This window comes from Arabidopsis thaliana, chromosome 3, assembly GCF_000001735.4.
Source record: "Arabidopsis thaliana chromosome 3, partial sequence".
NCBI classification, from domain to species: domain Eukaryota; kingdom Viridiplantae; phylum Streptophyta; class Magnoliopsida; order Brassicales; family Brassicaceae; genus Arabidopsis; species Arabidopsis thaliana.
Genome location: NC_003074.8, coordinates 15,701,853 through 15,720,993, shown reverse-complemented (window position 1 = coordinate 15,720,993; position 19,141 = coordinate 15,701,853). Strand labels below are relative to the sequence as shown.

Sequence of the window (19,141 nt, the reverse complement as noted above, 5' to 3'; positions counted from 1 at the left end):
AAATACTACAACGACATGATTGGTGTTTTGGGATAATTGACTGAAAAACCTATTATCAATTTGGCGCCGTTGCCAATTGGGTGTTTGTTTGTTACATTTGAGATTTCAGACTTGCTTAGATCAAGTTCTTTTTCAATTTTCTTTTTAGTTACTAACTGTGTGTTTTTCTTGTTGTCTTCTTGATCCAGGTACACCTCTACTGTATGCGAACTCGATCAACAGGCAACCAGAACCTCCTTTTCAACGACAATATCAACCGCACAGCCCGCGAAATCAGAAAAAGGAGAACCACAGTCAACCCTGTACCTCAGCAACCACTCGTTATGGCTGAAGAACAGAATCAGCAAAATGGCCATGCCAACATTGGTGCCGGAGATGCACCACGTGATCATCGTCAGAGGAAGGGAATCGCACCTCCTGCTATCCAGAATAACAACTTCGAGATTAAGAGTGGTCTCATCTCGATGATTCAGGGGAACAAATTCCATGGTTTGCCAATGGAGGATCCACTCGACCACCTTGATGAATTCGATAGGCTCTGCAACCTAACGAAGATCAATGGTGTCAGTGAAGACGGATTCAAGCTCCGTTTGTTCCCATTTTCCTTGGGTGACAAAGCACATATCTGGGAGAAGAATCTGCCCCATGACTCAATCACCACCTCGGATGATTGTAAGAAGGCTTTTCTGTCAAAGTTCTTCTCCAATGCCAGAACTGCAAGACTCAGAAATGAGATTTCTGGTTTCTCACAGAAGACTGGTGAAAGCTTCTGTGAAGCATGGGAGCGTTTCAAGGGTTACACCAACCAATGCCCTCATCATGGTTTTACTAAGGCCTCTCTGCTCAGCACTCTTTACAGAGGAGTCCTACCACGCATCAGAATGCTTCTGGATACCGCCAGCAATGGGAATTTTCAGAACAAGGATGTTGAAGAAGGCTGGGAATTGGTTGAGAACCTTGCTCAATCAGATGGAAATTACAACGAAGACTGTGATAGGACCGTCAGAGGAACAGCTGACTCTGATGACAAACACAGGAAAGAGATCAAAGCGCTGAATGACAAGCTGGACAGGATTCTTCTTAGCCAGCAGAAGCATGTGCACTTCCTTGTTGATGACGAGCAATATCAAGTCCAAGATGGGGAGGGTAACCAGTTGGAAGAAGTAAGCTACATCAACAACAACCAGGGTGGCTACAAAGGATACAACAACTTCAAAACCAACAACCCCAACCTTTCCTACCGCAGCACCAACGTTGCTAACCCTCAGGATCAGGTGTATCCTCCACAGCAACAACAAAGTCAGAACAAACCTTTTGTTCCCTACAACCAAGGTTTCATTCCTAAGCAGCAATTCCAGGGGAACTACCAGCAACAACCACCTGGGTTTGCACCTCAGCAACACCAAGGTCCTGCTGCTCCTGACGCTGATATGAAACAGATGGTCCAACAGCTGCTACAGGGACAAGCATCTAGCTCAATGGAAATGGCTAAGAAATTATCTGAATTGCACCATAAGCTGGACTGCAGCTACAATGACCTGAATGCCAAAGTGGAGGCATTGAATACCAAAGTCAGATACTTGGAAGGCCAATCAGCATCTACCTCTGCACCAAAAGTTACAGGACTTCCAGGGAAGTCCATACAGAATCCAAAAGAGTATGCAACCGCTCACGCCATCACCATCTGCCAGGATCGAGAGCTGCCAACTCGACCTGTCCCTGATTTCATCACTGGGGACAGTGATGTTCAAGAAGGGGAGGCTTCTACTCAGGTTGAAGTCTCTGTTGTTGAATTCAACCATTCTGCTTGTTCTCGCCATCTCACTCAATCCACCTCAGAAGAGAAGGCCGCCATAATCGAGAGAATGGTAAAACGATTCAAACCCACTCCACTACCCTCACGTGCTCTTCCGTGGACATTCAGGAAAGCATGGATGGAGAGATACAAGTCTATTGCAGCGAAGCAGTTGGACGAGATTGAAGCAGTGATGCCAGTAATGGAAGTTCTTAACCTGATTCCTGATCCTCACAAAGATGTGAGAAATTTGATACTGGAAAGGATCAAGATGTATCACGATTCGGATGATGAAAGTGATGCCACTCCATCTCGAGCTGCTGATAAGAGGATTGTTCAAGAGAAGTTAGAAGATCCTGGATCTTTCACTCTACCATGTTCCATTGGGGAATTTGCTTTCGGCGATTGTCTGTGCGATCTCGGAGCCTCTGTTAGCTTGATGCCACTCTCTGTAGCAAGAAGGTTAGAGTTCATTCAATATAAACCTTGTGACCTGACTTTGATCCTTGCGGATAGGTCTTCTAGAAAACCGTTCGGCATGCTGAAAGACTTACCAGTCATGATTAATGGCGTAGAAGTGCCTACAGACTTTGTGGTGCTGGATATGGAAGTAGAGCATAAGGATCCCTTAATACTGGGAAGACCCTTTTTAGCGTCAGTGGGAGCAGTGATAGATGTCAGGGAAGGGAAAATTAGTCTCAACCTTGGAAAGCATATCAAGTTGCAGTTTGGCATCAACAAAACTCCACAAGGGTCAACCGAAGATGGAAGAACCTCTGGAAATGATAGAGCGATCTCAAGAGAAGGATATGAGACTGAAAGAGTGAAAGAGCTTAGAAAGAGGTCTGATAAGCAGAATGAAACTATAGAGAAGCTAGCCAACACCATTGAGGAACTTAGGAGTAAGCTGAATCAGATGCAGAAGGAAGCTCAACCTAAAGGTGGGATTAACACTATCCCGAGAAAAGAATTCACTTCAAGATGGTCTCAAGATACAGATTATCCTCCAGAAGAGAAGGAAGCCTATTTTGAAGAAAGGGGGATTGAGTATTCTGCTGCAGACCTTTCCAGGGAGGACGCTGAATATGATGATGGTATCAGAGAGGATTATGCTGACCCTCTCTACAGTTCATTTTCTTCTTGATAAGTGTGAGGAGTCAAGCTAGAGACTTAAAACAAGCTCACTTGGGAGGAAGTTCCATGACTATCCTTGTAAATAATTTTTACTTTCTTGTTATTTTTGATTTGTTTTGGTTGTGTTTGTGGTTCTCAGGAAAAAAAAAAAAAGTAACGTGAAGGTAGAGTAAAAATTCAAAACTTTTACTCTACTGATGGCCTAGAGATCGAGTATATTGGTCGAGTATGAGTGATGTTTAAAAACCTAAAAAATTTTAATCATCACTTTACTCGACCAACAGAACCTACAGAGTCTTCTAGGAAGTTTATCAAGTTTACAGAAGATTGTGGGATTTCCCGGAGGTTTTCTAGTGAACAGAGAAGAGACAAGAAGACACTGTGGGATCCGCCGCTGACGCCCATGTCTCCCATGCACACCACCAAAAGACAAGAATCTATCTTCTTCTTCTCCTCACCACTCGACCTCAACGCACCTTATCCCCACCACTCGACCTCATCTTATCAATTCACTCTATCCCATCGCCCCTCTCTCCACAAATACTCGACCTCGCCACTTCTTATCCTCAAACACTCTTCTCTCAAACACTCGACCAACACTCTTCACCTTATCCTTTCTTCTCCGTCACTCGACCTCACCATCTTTCTTCCCCACGCACTCGACCGCTTCTCACTCGCCTCTTCACCACCGTCTCTCATCACTCGACCAAGGTGCCATCATTCTCTCATCTCTCAAATCCAGCCATCACTCGTTAACACCACCGTTTCTTCTCTTCCGCGAGTTCAAGTTCACTCGACCGCAGCTCGTCTCAAACCCACTAGCTACTCGATCGCTGCTCCTTCACAACTTCATCGCTCTCACCACCATCTCTCAACATACTCGACCTTGCACAGTCACTCGATCTCGCCGCTTCTCAACGCCTCCCCATCGTTTCCATCGCCGCTGCTCTCATCCCCACGAAAGCTCGTCATCGCCGCTTCACTCGATTAAGCAACCAAACTCGACGTCTTTCAAACCGCTTAACCATCTCTCGCCTCTCACGGTCACTCGATCGCCAAGCACAACCAAGGGATCACTCGACCACGTGTTCACAAAACCGAATAAAAAAAAAAAAAATAAAAAAAAAATTTTTTAAGAATTTTTGGTACACTCGACCGGTTTACTCTATTGGTTTGTGTTTTTAGTTTTGTTGGAACTAACGTATTAACGTTTATTTTTGAGTTACATTTGTTTCAAGGTTTCATCATGAGTAACTATAGTGGAGAATCATCTATGGACCCTGATTACAACGTGGATGAAGCTGAGTCCTGGTCCGCTAGACCGAGAGAGCAACATGTTTACCAGAGTTTCAGGGACGAACTCGAACGCTCTACAGACTGACATAATCAGAGAAGAGCTGAAATCGCCAGAGGAAAGAGGGCGATGTCAAGTAGGTATGAGCTGATTGATGAGGATATCGAGACTGAGTATGAGCCAGAGTCATGGCGCAGGGAGACGAAGCTGCTGAACAAACCCGACGAGGTTACAGTGGAGGAGTATATCAGATTCTTCAAGATGAATGACTTCTGGGGAACGAGGTATCCGTGTTATGAGACTTTAGCCCAGCTGGGGTTACTGGAGGACGTACAGCATTTGTTCGAGAAGTGTCATCTGGAGACACTCATGTCTTACCCTTACCATTCCTATAAGGAGGAGACAATCGAGTTTCTCTCCACGCTGCAAGTGGAGATGTATGAAGCACTCACAGACTTTGAGCTGGATACCATGGGATTAGGCTTCTTGACGTTCTCAGTGAATGAACAGCGGTATCAGCTTTCGATCAAGAAGTTAGAAGAACTGTTTGGTTTCCCTAGTGGAAAGGGAACCAAACCCAGATTTGACAGAAAGGAGCTTAAGGATTTATGGGCCACTATAGGGAACAATCTACCGCTAAACTCGGCGCGGTCCAAGAGCAACCAAATCCGAAGTCCTGTGATCCGCTACTTCCAGCGATCGGTCGCCAACGTTTTTTACTCCAGGGAGTCTACAGGCACCGTGTCTAACACGGACATGGAGATGATAGATTATGCGCTTACAGGGATTCTCCGCCGGACAAAGGGGAAGAATGTCTTGAGAGGTGATCTCAACAACGCACCACCAGTAATGCCTCTGTTGATGCATCTGTGTGGATATAGGAAGTGGGCGTTGACAAACCGGAAGAAGAAGGTGAGAGGAGCACTATGCGTAGGTGGCGTTGTGACGCCAATTCTGGAAGCTTGTGGAGTCCCGCTCAAGGAACCAGGTTTAGCACCGAGGATGATGGACTTGGATCATTTGCGCAGATGTGAGTTCTTGGAGTTTGACATGGCTGGCGACTTTCACCGCTACAGGTTCGAGCATTCATCGATTAGAATCGCCAACATTCTTCTCCCCTGCATTGACGCTACTAGGATTCTTGAGGGCAGGAACATTGACTTCAAGCCTGCGCTTGAAGATCTTTATTTCGAGGGCAGTCCGCCAACCGAGGAGTTTAGTCACACCGAAGGAGCTACAACAGAAGATGTTGATGAGACGGATGATATAGATGAAGCGGAGTTTGACACGAGCATGTATCATTTCAGTGAGCATATACCTCCTGCGAGGAAAAGCAAGAGTTTGAGTGAAGCTCACAGGAACAACAGCAAGCTGCAGAAGTGGTGCAAGAAACAGGACAAGTTACTCGCCAAGTGCTTAAGGGCTATCAAGTTTCTGAAGGACAAGCTCAGCTGCTCCTCTTCCACTACAGCTATTCCGCAAGGACATCTCCCTCAGGACATGCCTTCGAGGAGATATGACGCGCCCGAGCCAAGTCGGCGCAGGCCTGAGCCTAGAGAGCAGGAGATCCCGCATGTCCCTGCGAGGCATTCATCATTCGAGCCTCGTGAATCTGGGAGGAAGAGGAGGACCACACTCACTCGATCTAGCAGTAGGAGCGGACGACTTCTGCAGTCTCGTAGTTTACGCGACCGCGGTGCTGGCCGCAGCAGAAGGAGAGAGGTCGAGTTTCCTCAGAGTGGTGCTGGCCGCCACAGAGCTGATGAGGTCGAGTACCCATCTGCTGGAGCTGATACAGAACAAGGAGGTTCGTCTATGGCCTGGGAGCAATCGCAGGCAGCCATTGACGAGCAACTACGTTCATTCTTCGACTGAGGTAAGCGCCTCACTTCACCGTTGTATTATACCGTCTGTTGTGATTTGTTTCTTCATTTTTTGTTTCTGTGATTGGATTTGTCCTGAGTACTCTCTTCCAAGTTTATTCACACAGTGGACTGTGTGATTTAAGTTTGGGGGAGGGCTCAGGAAGTGTGTGTTGCATTGTGTATAATTTTGAGTCTGCACTCATCTAAGGCATAGAAAAAACCAAAAAAATTTGAAAAATTTCAGAAAATGATTTCATAAAAAAAAAAAGAATGTTCATGTAGTTGCATCACATTTAGGATCGAGTCTAGAGTGTTTCATTTAGGATTGTTGCATATGCATAGGGGATGATGATGAGATAGCCTTGTAAGCATTTTGATTCACCGGATAAACTCAGTGCCCTCGTTGCTAGTAGTCTGTTGCATAGTCGATGAATTTGAAATAAAACTGAACCATGCCTAGATTGCTCTCACTCGACCACACTGTCATGATCTGATACCATTCCCTATCAATTTGAACCTGAATCTGATCTTTAATTATCATGTCTGCATCAAATTTGAACTCATGGATACCCTAAAATACTTGGATTCTCTTATTCATTTTGATCACTCTTGTTAATCCAAGTAGCTGACTCTCCTTATTAGAGCAGTTAACCCAAACCCAAACCTAGACTTTCTTTCAAGCCCTATATCACTTGTGAGTGTTTGTGAGGTCTTATTCCGATTAAGCTTGGTAGAAAGTGTTAGGTTCGTAACGACAGAGATAGTGTCTCATGTAGTTCTAGTTCGCATTTTCCGGACTAGATAGGACTAGGTGGGTGCTTATACTTTGGGTTGGGATGTGTTTAAAAGAAAAAAAAAAGGGGAGGTTGATTAATTGATGAGAAAAGGTAAAGGACTCTAGGTGAAGTAAGCTAAAAAAGCAGAAAAAGTCTAGTAAAGGTTTTGGGATTTGTAAAGAAAAGAAAGAGTTCTTGTTAGCTATTGAAGATGGGCAAAAGCCCTTGGTTTTAAAATGTTAAAAACAGGAACCTTAGTTGTTAAAGAAATCCAAATCCGCTAGATATATCAAGGTGTTGAAGCTTCGCCTAGAGTTAAGAGAAGAGAAAAGAATGATTAGAAAAAGGGCTTAAAAGATTCATGAACGCAAAGGGTAGAGTTTAGTTCTTGTATTGGGATTGGAGATAGGATTACCATTAGAGCTTCATTTGATGTACTCTGGGTAGATGGGATCTTATCTCTGTATGCATAGATTGGGACTTACCTTTAGCATTCTACTAAAGCTTAATCATTTTTTTTTTTTTTTTTTTGAGAGATCCCCTGTTACTAAAGCCTATTCTGTAAGGGACCATCTTTGTCTCTTGACCTTTTACCTTAGCCAAATGAGTTCTTTGATGATGCATTGCTTGATTCACGTTCCAGAACTAATGAATGTTAAAGGGATTGGTGGATTTGAAAACTTATGTAGGTCGAGCATATGAGTCGGATTGATTGATTAATGAGGCATGGCTAACGTTTTTAAGTAGAATTCGATCTTGCAGCTTAGAACTTTCAACTTGGACATTGATTTCATCTGGTTTATCTAGTGCTTTGGCTCTGAGTCCCCGCTTTCAAACCTCACCTCCAGCTTGTTCTTGATTGTTTGCTTGAGGGCAAGCAAAGACTAAGTTTGGGGGAGTTGATAAGTGTGTATTTTGCATGTTTTGAGCATCCATTTGTCATCACTTTAGCATCATATCATCACTGTTTTATACCATTTCACATCATTTGTCATCACTTTGCATGTTTAGGATAGTTTTGCATGCATGTTGCATATTTGCGTTGATTTCAGGTGATTTGGAGCTGTTGACGAGCTATCTGGAAGAAGCAGACCTGATTATGACAAACCACTCGACCAAGAGGTCGAGTAGGAGCTTCAAGATCTCAAGAGACCACTCGACAACCAGGTCGAGTAGAGCACATCACCACTTCACCTAACCACTCGACCCCGTGGTCGAGTGCCATCATCTCCATCACCAGACGGTCACTCGATCACTTCACTCGACCTCGAGGTCGAGTGCCTTCACCTCCATCATCAGACAATCACTCGACCTCCTCACTCTACCCAGAGGTCGAGTATCTCCATCACACCACTCGACTGCATACTCGATGACAAGCTTCAGAGCCTTCTTCATTCCGCACTCATCCAGACACTCGAGCACAAGGAAGAAAAGAAGACTCCAGCTATTCACTCGAGCTCTCACTCGACCACGTGGGTCGAGTACAGTTCTTAACCCGTCCAAATACTTCGTCGTTTTGAGTATTAGGGTTTCGGGATATTTGGCTATAAGTAGCATGTACTTCTCATTTTCGCAGACAAGTTGGTTTTTACCTAGTTTTTATTTCCGCAGACCTTGTGTTCTAGACTTTTTGTAATCCGGATTTCTCTTTATCTATTCAGTATTCAATATTCAGTTTCTGTTCTTGATTTTTGTTTACTGTTATTCATTCTGTTATCATACTGCTGTTATCATGTCTTCAACCTGTTCAACGTTTATGCTTTCTGTGATGATGTCTGAGTAGTGAATAGGTTTCTGAGGATGGGTTAGAGTAGTGTAGAATTCTCAGTATGCTAGGTGATTGAGTATTGATTGATAGATCCCTTCTGGATTAGTTGTTCTTAATGCCTATTGCTTTCTGATCAACTGGAATTTGAGCCCAGACATTTCCGCGCCCAAAAGGTGTTCGATGAAATGCCTGAACCACTAATTCCAGAGATTCGTGACCCTGTACCAAGGTATTGGTTGCAGGGAGCGTTTTGGCTTTAACTTGTTGATTCGTAATGCCTGTTAGGTTAGCTCTCGTCAATGGTGATTGAGTCTGGGACTAGGTTAGCTTGAGAGTCTCTGTTGCGGTGGCACTTAGATTTGGTTAACGAACTTGTTGTCTAGGGTTAATTTGTTGAGCATGTCAATCACCTGTAAACTGAGGAAACGAAACTACTCAATTACCCCATCCTTAGGAATTCTTTGTCTGATTGATTTTATTGTTTACTCTACTGCTGTTTACTGCATCCTGTCACCTGTTGCTTAGTTTCTGCAATTCTTTACTGTTACTCGACCTGATACTCGACCATCCAGTTGTCTGGCAACAGACTGTGCAGTCGAGTATCTTTGTTTCATTTTCTGTAACTCGACCTGTCACTCGACCTCACCCAGGGCTCTGCAAAGAGCTGTGTTGGTCGAGTGTTTTACTGTTTCTGTTTTATTTTCTGTTTCCTGCTTGTTCACTTAGGATTGCTAGAACACACCAAAACCTGTTATTGCTTGGCTTGACTTAGTGACTTCTGATCACATCTTGATTGTTAGCATCACACCCATTTGGATTGACAACCTAAAATACTACAACGACATGATTGGTGTTTTGGGATAATTGACTGAAAAACCTATTATCACACATTGACATCAAGTACCACAAGATCCAGGAAGTCATTGCGGATAAAGTTGTGGAGGTTGTGAAGATATCTACACTGAGTAATCCTGCAGATATTTTCACCAAGATTGTTCCAGTTAGCAAGTTTCAGGCAGCATTGAACTTGCTAAGGGTCAAGACTTAGTAATCAAGCTCAAGTCCGGGAACGGAATCATAAAGCTATATCATGATCAACCTATCTCAAGGAAGGTATCACTGCTTCAGTCGTTATTGTTGTTTGTTCTTACTTACTAGGTGGAGATGTGTTAGGATTTAGTAAAGAAGAACACATCAATTGAAGTGAGAAAAGGAGAACAATGCCAACTCAGCTTGATATGCGTGGAGATGCAGGACCACAAGACAAAGAGTACATGTTTTGCTTGTCCGCTAAAGCAATGGTGTATGGAGGAAACAACTCTTGTCTTGTGTGGGAAGGCAGAAGAGCCGTTAAGCCTGAACCAAAGCAGGCTACAAGACAAGCTTGGAGGCTACTGCAGAGGAGCGTATTGAGGAGAGGAACCGAGAAGGATCCAGAAGGAGAAGAGGGACATTGTAGAGAGATAAAGGTTAAGAAACATAGAGGCACTTAATCAAGAGTAAACTTGTATTGGGTGTTCTTGGGGAAACAGTGAGTGAAAGAGAGTGAATCTTAGTTAGCTTTGTAAGGGGCTGAGAGGGTAAGAAATCTCTTTGTAAATTTCTAAAGGTTGATATAGTGGATTCTGGGAGAGAGTTCCCGGCCCAGACGTAGCACCATTGGTGTGAACTGGGTTACCATTGTGTGTGTGTTCTGTTCTGCATTTCTCATTACAAAGGTTCTGTTTTTGGTTCAAAGTCAAAGTTGGTTCTCAAAGCTCTAAACGTTTTTGGTTTGTGGTGTGTTAATCTTCACATTTAGAATAGAATAGACAGAAAAAAAAATAAAGTTTTTCACACCTTTAATTTCTGCTGATCATTTTAAGTGTATCATTTACTGTTGCAGCAATCACAAGAGTAGATATAATGAATTCAAGCCAAGAAACACAATTTTGAACTACATTCCAAGTATCTTGAAGAGAAGGTTGTAACTTGTGCGTCAGAGCCACACAAAAACAGATCTTGTATCAAGAGGAAAAACCTAAGCAAAAAGCTTTTGTTTTGGTGAGTTTGACTCCAATGGTCCAGAAGGCTTGCATATTTTCTATATGCTAGGTATTGCAGTGAAGAGATCCTAGAACGTATGGATTTATCAATGGCCGTGTAATGATGTCATCGGAGATGGTTACGCCTGTTTTGCTCTTTCTAAAGTGATACAAGCCAAAGATTTCGTCTTCAAACTCTTTTGGAGTGCCAAGAAAATATATAAGTTAAACTTTTAACCTATACAAAATGTTTAAAGTGGCAAAATGGTTTGGAGTGCCCAATTCTTCCTTGTAACATTTTTCACCCACTTAATTTTTTGTTGAGTCAACTATTACATGGGAAGTTGAATATGTGCTATATATATTCTAAATATTCTGAGCAAGTTTCTGCTCGCAAGATTCTTCTAAGACCTGATTATATTCTTTCCTTCATTAGTCACTCTCACTTCGTCGTAAAATATTGTTTTTTCCTTTGACAACAATTATTATAGTGTTTTTAAAGACACATATTAGAACTGAAAACAATTATTTGAAATGAAAAATAGATTAGAAAATGTTATGCAAATTACGCGGAAATCAACAAAAACACATCATTCTACATGAAACAAAAGATAGAGTTTAAAACAACAATCTACGTGAAACGGAATGAGAATTATCATTCCGGCTATTCATTAATTTCGCTTAATTATTGTTTCAAATCACTAGAGCTTATTATTATGCCCATGCAATTTTATATTTTGGAGAAAACATGATTCCAAAAAGCTACCTACAAAGGCAAAAAAAAATGAAAAATAGAATTACATTGCATTGCCACAAAGGTGTATGCAATTATAGTAGGTAAGGGAAACCCTAGAAGAATACTTTTCATCAAAGTAGTCTCGAATGTGGTACAAAAGGCTCTAAGCCGCAGCGAGCTTAGCGAGAACACCAACGGCGATAGAGTTGATGTAAGTACAAGGCTCTGTGTACACGGAGGTCCATCGGAGATCCTGGAATTTGTCTTGACGGTCAGGTCCTCCCAAAATGGCTCCGGTGAGCTCGTTAGCGTTAGGTACGTTCTTGTTGTACCATTTCACGAAGCTCAATGGGCAGCTTAGCGGCGCGTTGGCTTCATGCATGGGCACTGAGGCTCCTCTGTGATGGGCTTGCTTTGGTGGGTTTGGTCCGAACCCAACCATGTACGATCTTCCTTGTGGGTTATGCCCTAGTATGTAGTCAATCTGTAACATGCATATAATGATAACACATTAGGTATATATCTAACACATTATATATAACTTCATAACTCATATGTGAAAAATAAGGAACACAAATATTTTGTGTATGTTTGGTTTGCATTCTTATGGAAAAATATATAATACCTGTTTTTTAGCGAAAGCCATGAGGTGTGTTGAATCGAATTGGTGGCTACCGCAAGAGATCTTTTGGTTGTGTTTCTGTAGTATATCAGCGTAGGCCGAGAACAAGAAGGCGGTGGCGGTGACATATTGACTGTTGGCACCATCCCTCAAGTGAATCATACCACCTTTAAGCAAGAAGATCACACTATATATGATCAATCATACTGTATACATTAAGTTTTACAAATATGTATATATGTTATTTCATGGAGGCAAAACCTGGGGTAGTGAAGACTTGGTGGTAAGGACTGCCAGGGAGGTTAGAGCATACAAAACTATCGGCTTGTTGTTTGTATAGATCAAGTCCTTTGTGGCCTTCGAAGATCAACTGCATGCATTTACATATATTTTAATACATAAATTGGTTTTGAAAAAAAGAAGTTAAATTTTGATGTGTTATGTACCTTGGTGATGAGGATCTGCGCACCAGCGTACTTGAGATCCCAGCTGAATTCGGCAACGTAAGCGCTTATGGCTTCGAATTTGAGGTAGCTAAGGTATAGATGATTCCTTGTCGCCTTGTATAGCCATGTTGCCGCCCATATCAACTCGTCCTTCACATTATTTGTCAAAATTAATATCAATTACAACATGAACAAAGACAACAAAAAGTGTATTTATTTGAAGGAAAAAATGATTTGGAAGATAGAGATGAGATTTACATTGTAACCGGAGTTAGAACAATAGAAGGGGCATTCTCCATCGTATGTACCCTTGTGGCTTTTGGCTAGCTTGAAAAGCTGAAATTGAGATTTTGATCAGATCTTTATTTCTTTTATTGATTAAAGGAACTCTAAAAAAAATATATCACATTTTCTACCAAAAATCAACAAAATAGTCTTTGTTTTAAACATTAACAAAAGAGTTTTAAACAATATAGTATTTATGTATAAAAAGATGCATAGATTGATAAGCATACCAATTTGGCTTTGTTGAGAAGCCGGCGTGCATATTTGTGGTCGACATGGCGGAAAACGATGGAGGAAGCGGCGAATGCAGCAGCGGCTTCCGCCGCGATCTCGGTTCCTGGAACTTTATCGCTTATCTCCAACACCGTCCTTGGTGTCTTCATGTTCTCAGGTCTCGCCCAGCACTGGTGGTCCGCGTTTGGATCACCAACCTATTTGATCATATTCATAGGCACAACCATTTTAAGTAATAAAACGGTACGTTCATGTTTCTAGCATAACGTAATTGCAAACACACAAATTTGATTATTCGTTTGAAACCTGAACATAGAGGCGGTTCTTGCGAGAAGCACATTTGAGGAAATAATCCGTACCCCAACGGATAGCAGCACGAGCGTTTTCGAGCTCTCCCGTGGCTCGAAGTTCTTTCTCGTAGGTAATTGTGGACCAAGCAAGCGTTGTGATCGTGAACGCCATTGGAAGACCATACTTCACATTGTCTCCTGCGTCATAGTACCCTCCAGACAAGTCCACCTATACATACATAATTATCTCATTATCTTTTGTAACCTTAAAATCTGATTTATGAATAAACATTATTTGTAATATAACCTAAACTTACATTTACGAGTTTGCCATCGTCGAGAGCAGAGTCACCTCTCCATGGAACCCTATTATTAGGAGGGAGTTTGCCTGATCTTTGAGCCTCCAAGAAGATGAGGGATTTGGTTAAAGCATCTTTGTAGTTTATGAAAGTACCATTGACACACACAATGTTTATGATGCCATAGAGACCCAATAACATGCTCCGTATCATAACATTTCCTCTTCCTTTATAATTAGCCATGATTTCAAAAGTTATGTTTGTAATAAAAATGCCCAACTCTTATATAAGAAGTGGAGACAAAGAAAAGGAAACTGAATCTTTTTTTTTCTGTAGTTTTTTTGGTGAAGTTAAGTTTGTTTTTTGTTTCAACAAAAAACGAAAAACAATTGCATGCTTTTCGTTTTTTCTTGTTTTGTTAATTGTTTTATTGTTTTTATTTCTACTTCTCCCCACGGTTTTATATCTTTTTAAAATGGCGGGACGATTAGTGGGAACTTATAATAGAATTTTTCGTAGAAGGTTAAGTTTAGGTTTACTAATCTTGACTTAGAGATTCACATCCATCGGTCACTAGTTTTTTCTGTCTTGTTTTTTTTCTTTCTAATTTTTAAGATCCTAAAAAAAGGTGATTGGATTCTTCGAATTTTCAATTAATTTAGATCATACATTGTTCCTCTTTGGATGGTTAGACGTAACTTAGTATTTCGTTGGAAAAAACAAGAGGACATGAATAAAACTTCACACGGTATTACAACGTCCGTGGAAAAAGTTCAACGTACCCAAAAGCATTGAAACCTTGTTTGTGAAAATGATCATAAGATCTATATGGACAAATTTGATGTAGAAATTCTTATTTCTTGGCCAAAAACGTTGTTTCAGTAGTTCATGATCAAATCTTCTGAGTATTCAAAAAAATTAAATAAAAAAATATATAACCCAATTTAACTTAAGTTTATTATAATCGTGCAGCGGAAACTTAAGTTTCTTGGTTCGGTTGAGTTATAAGGTTAAAGAAAGACTCTAATCAAAGAGACTATGCTAAACGGAAAACATATGAGAAGTCTCTAAATATTTCATAGTTTTTTCTATTTAGTATGTGATAGAGTATAATTACGCTTTGCTATCTTCTCCGATTAACTTCATCTTTTGAATTTTGAGCTCGGTTCTTGTTGTAACACTATCATATGTTGGATATTTAGATTTCCCAAATCTAGATTCAAGTGTAATCCTTAGTGTTGTTCATTCTTTTATATTTCGGTGTTTCATGTTTATTTGTGTTTGATGAATTATTTTGAGTTTCATTTGTGAGTAAGGAAAAGATCGCGAGGTTCAATTAGGCTGTGAGCTGGATGTGTTAACGGGGAAAGTTGAAGAAAGATTCTAACCGCAAAAGGTATTCTTGAAGGAAAACAAAGGAAGTTCTTCAAATCTCATAGAGGGTTTATCATTTAGTATGATAAGAGTATAAGTACTCAGTTTGCTATCTTCTCCGTTTAACTTCATCAATTGATTCCGCTTGCTGTTGCGAGCTCTGTTCTTGTTGTACGAGCTACATGCCTACATGTGTAATATTTTCGTATAGTGGATTGTTGAATTAATCTGGTTTAGACGTAGATTCGATTATACCTATCGAGTCATAACTCGTAAAAACTTTGGTGCTTTCTTCACTCTTTCACATTTTGTTTGTTTCATATTCATCTGTATTTGATCAATAGTCTAGAATTTGTTTTGTGAGTAAGGCTGAGAATGAGATAGTGAGGTTCAATTTTATTGTGCATACATATGACCTCAGCTCAAAAGCCGGAAATCAGGGGACGATTGAGCTAAATTGTTTCCTCCTCAAGTACTTACGCGTGTGCCTCCGCTGACATACCAATTAAACAAGCAAAAAGAATTAGCGGGAAGAAAAAAGATTCAAAGTAATGTTATCTCTAATTATATCTCTTTTAAATAAGGGCTATATTAATATCTATGCATAGAAGATGAAGAAATTAAGAATCTATGCATAACTATTAGTTATTTAGGTAAGTATAAAGGAGAAATAATATATAAACCAAAAATATCCTTTTCTTTTAAATTAATTACAAAAATGCCATTGAATAAAAATAATCGTAATATATTGATGATAAGTATATAACTATTTGTTTAACGTGCTAAAAACTATGATATCGCGATAAGTTTACAAATCCTTTGTTGAAAAATATTTATCGATTTAAAATTATAAATCTGTATTTTTATGTATGTATATTCAGCACAATAAAAGAGGATTAAGACTTTTTTGCTATATTATTACGTTAGATACTTTGCTAAATGAAACATTAGTACGTTACAGTTATTTTTACCGTACTTTTATGTCATGATGAATGAAAGATTAAAATATATTGACAAGTTTATATAATATATTGTATAATTTAGTATGTTAAAAATAAATTTAACACATTACTAATTGTATATCTCCTTAACATTCTTCTTATCGCGATATCATATGTTTTAACATAAATTTTTATTATTTACAGGCATATATATATTATTATCATATAGATAATCATCTAATTCATAATATATTATTCTTGAAGAAATTGATGACAAAAATATCGATAACTATTTTATTACATTGCTAAATAATTTGATATATGCAATAAGGGCGTTTTTGTCTAACTTACATAAATTATAGAGAGAGAACTAATTATATAGAAAACATTGGTATAATCATAATTTTTGATTCATCTCGGTATAGATAGCTATATTATCCTTTAAATAACTATACCTCCATTTTTGGGTTTGATTGATTAGTAACACTTTTTCGCAACTACAAGATGTATATAACTTTCATGTTTAGCAATCATAAACAAAAAAACACCGAAATAATTTAGTAATACAGAAAAAATGATACCACCATTTGTCTTTATCGCTATCTATTATTTTGTATTTATCGTTCTTTTTCCCGCTAAAAAATATTACAATTTTTTACACCTGAATGGGCCTCATAGATCCCATCCCGCAAATGGGTATAAGATTTTATGGCAAAACAAAAATGCATACATCAAGGAAGGAGTGAGTTGGCTTAGGATAAGAGCTAATATATTTTCAATTCTTATCTTGTTCTCTCTTTTGTAATAATAATAAAGATTTTTATATCTTTATTTTCCTTTATGGAGAAAACAAGAAGAGCACATAGAAACGGAAACAGAAACTCAAATCTATAAGATCTCATTATCTTCTATTTCTCTATGGATTGACAAAGATTTTTCACCTTTTCTCTCTAAAAAAATGTTTACTGCCATTGACAAGATTGATCGGACTTTCACGGTGGATCAAGAATTTGCTTGCTTATCGTCGTCGACGTCTTCTGATTCGATCGGGGAGAACAGTGACGACGATGAAGGTGGAGAGAATGAGATTGAGTCTTCTTACAATGGTCCTCTTGATATGATGGAATCTCTTGAAGAAGCCTTGCCCATCAAGTAAGTGTCATTGTTTTTGTCTGATTGTTTCTAGGGTTAATGTCTGAACGTGGAACACGTTTTAATGTCTGAATATTGACTTCATTTTAGGAGAGCTATATCAAAGTTTTACAAAGGGAAGTCAAAGTCGTTCATGAGCTTATCGGAAACTTCATCTTTGCCGGTGAAGGACTTGACGAAACCGGAGAATCTTTATAGTCGTCGGAGGAGGAATCTTCTCAGTCACCGGATATGTAGTCGTGGTGGGATCTCAAAGAAGCCATTCAAGAGTGTTTTAGCGATGAGTCAACGAGAAGGAGACTCTTCTTCCTCCGGTGATGATTCTCTTCCGACTCTAAGGCAGCATCATAAGACTCTTACGCCGAGGCTGAGAAAAGGGAGTTTTGGTAATTGTGTTCCCGTTGTTGATTCGCCGCGGTGTTTCCAGACGGCGGCGGGAAGGAACATCCATAATATTATTTGTTAGACCTTTTTTATTTTCTTTCTGTTATTGAGGAATTTATTTTTGGAATTTTTACATTGATGTTACATCTCAGATTTAATTATGTTAAGAAGTAATTGTTACTTTTGAATATATCACTTTTTGTGTGTGAAATTTTCAACTTTATTTTTTCTTAAAGATTTTCAACACTTTTATCTCTTTTTTTTTCCTATCCAAAATGTGTTTACAATTATTTATTAGCAAATCATTTATAATTATGTAGTGTACATGACTAAATCTTTAAATGTTGACCCAAGAAAATTATGTAAGTTTTTTTTTTTTTTTTTTTTTTTTTTTTTTTTTTTTTTTGTTTCTGTCATACTCCAAAGCGTGTGCTCTGCTCAAGCCCCGACAGTTACGATTATTTTAAAGTTTTCTTTACATATATCATTTATTATATAGGTCAACCTAATTAAATTTTTCAAAGTTTTCTCTAAACAAATCATTTATTATCAAGTCAACATAATTAAGGTGATAGGGACCTCCTCAGTCTTAGAAATGTGTTATGTGTAACATATGAACAAGTAACCAAAGAGATAAACTAGGTTTTGTCAAATAAAAATTAGACCCTCTTTCATTAAGAATTTTTTTTTATTAGATTACTAGAATTGTAAATTATAAATTATCTCAATCTTTTTAGTTATTGGGACTAAATTATTTTAGTTTTCATATAAATTAAATGTGAATATATATAATAAGTTCGAATAGGTAATGTTTTTAACATTCATATAACCGATGTTTTGATATAAAATTATGAAAATATTACAAAAATAAGTAAATAACTTATGAAAGAAACAGATCAGTTGAAGATATAATTATAACCTTGTTTTGTTTTCTATCTATAACAAATATAGTTGATTTTGATTTGATTATATTTCAAATGAGAGGATAAGTTTAGTCTAAACTTGATGCGTTCGTTTTAACAATGTTAACATTTTTTTTATAATAAATCTGAAAGTTTTAAGTGTCCTCTAGAATCACTTTGTGTTATGTTCTAAGCAGAAGCTTTTACATTTCAAGACAAAAGCGAGACGGATGAGGATCACAAGAAGGCCACCAAAGGAGCCACAAAGCCTGTGAATCAAACCTGGTCAAGCTCTGGTCACAGTATAAAGACAAGGCAATGGCCAAGATCAACAATAGCAGAAGCAAGAAGAGCGTAAAGAAAAAGCTCAAGGGTTCGTCTTCAGGTTCTTGATCGTCTTCTGTTGAACTTTCTACGTAGAGCGGTGAAAGCATGGCTAGTATTGACAAGCTGATGGCCGAAAACTTCCTGGATAATGTAAACCTTGATCCTATTTCCATCAAGAAGTCGAGAGATCCTTGTGTTCCTAAATCTTCTTGTTGTTTGTTTCTCAACACTTCTCTGTATTTCTTGGGAAGGACTGATTAAGTTTGCAAGAAATTGGCTGAGGGAATTGAACTGAGAACTCAGATGTTTTGTTTGGAAGAGAAGCTTTGTGTGAATAGAGCAGTTTGGTTCAAACATTAATATATGTTTCTAGTGAGCCACGCAACATTAACATAACTATTCTTAGGAATCAGATACTTCTTCATTTTGTGTCTGTTTAACATTTTCATCATATTCTTTAAGTCTATAAGGTTAATAAAGATGTAGTAACTCT

General features: G+C 39.1%; 2 protein-coding genes and 3 pseudogenes across 7 annotated transcripts; 4 read left to right on the top strand and 1 right to left on the bottom strand.

Annotated features, from left to right (window-relative positions):
- Positions 1–203: 203 nt before the first annotated feature.
- AT3G43864 lies at positions 204–2,939 on the top strand (annotated as a pseudogene; the record flags this gene model as incomplete). The annotated part of the gene is made up of 1 exon: positions 204–2,939.
- Positions 2,940–3,164: 225 nt separating this feature from the next.
- On the top strand, positions 3,165–3,920 carry AT3G43863 (annotated as a pseudogene; the record flags this gene model as incomplete). Its single annotated transcript has 1 exon — positions 3,165–3,920.
- A 432-nt stretch (positions 3,921–4,352) lies between these two features.
- Positions 4,353–6,098, top strand: AT3G43862 (annotated as a pseudogene; the record flags this gene model as incomplete). The annotated part of the gene is made up of 1 exon: positions 4,353–6,098.
- Positions 6,099–11,004: 4,906 nt separating this feature from the next.
- GH9A4 (glycosyl hydrolase 9A4) lies at positions 11,005–14,040 on the bottom strand. 2 transcript variants are annotated; one of them, NM_001339113.1, is made up of 9 exons: positions 13,587–14,040; positions 13,286–13,498; positions 12,976–13,176; positions 12,719–12,796; positions 12,461–12,610; positions 12,276–12,384; positions 12,018–12,181; positions 11,518–11,876; positions 11,005–11,422 (listed from the first exon to the last, which is right to left on the bottom strand). In NM_001339113.1, exons 1-8 carry the CDS (start codon positions 13,809–13,811, stop codon positions 11,556–11,558), a joined length of 1,461 nt encoding a protein of 486 aa, NP_001327805.1. In that variant the 5' UTR covers positions 13,812–14,040; the 3' UTR covers positions 11,005–11,422; positions 11,518–11,555. The 2 variants fall into 2 exon arrangements, with proteins under 2 accessions (NP_001327805.1, NP_189972.2); NM_114254.3 differs by having other exon boundaries at positions 11,005–11,876.
- Positions 14,041–16,602: 2,562 nt separating this feature from the next.
- Positions 16,603–18,909, top strand: AT3G43850 (uncharacterized protein; the record flags this gene model as incomplete). Of its 2 annotated transcripts, NM_114253.1 has the most annotated exons (4): positions 16,842–17,035; positions 17,126–17,421; positions 18,519–18,675; positions 18,744–18,909. In NM_114253.1, 4 exons carry the CDS (start codon positions 16,842–16,844, stop codon positions 18,907–18,909), a joined length of 813 nt encoding a protein of 270 aa, NP_189971.1. The 2 variants fall into 2 exon arrangements, with proteins under 2 accessions (NP_001326682.1, NP_189971.1); NM_001339112.1 differs by lacking the exons at positions 18,519–18,675; positions 18,744–18,909 and having other exon boundaries at positions 16,603–17,035; positions 17,126–17,689.
- Positions 18,910–19,141: the final 232 nt, after the last annotated feature.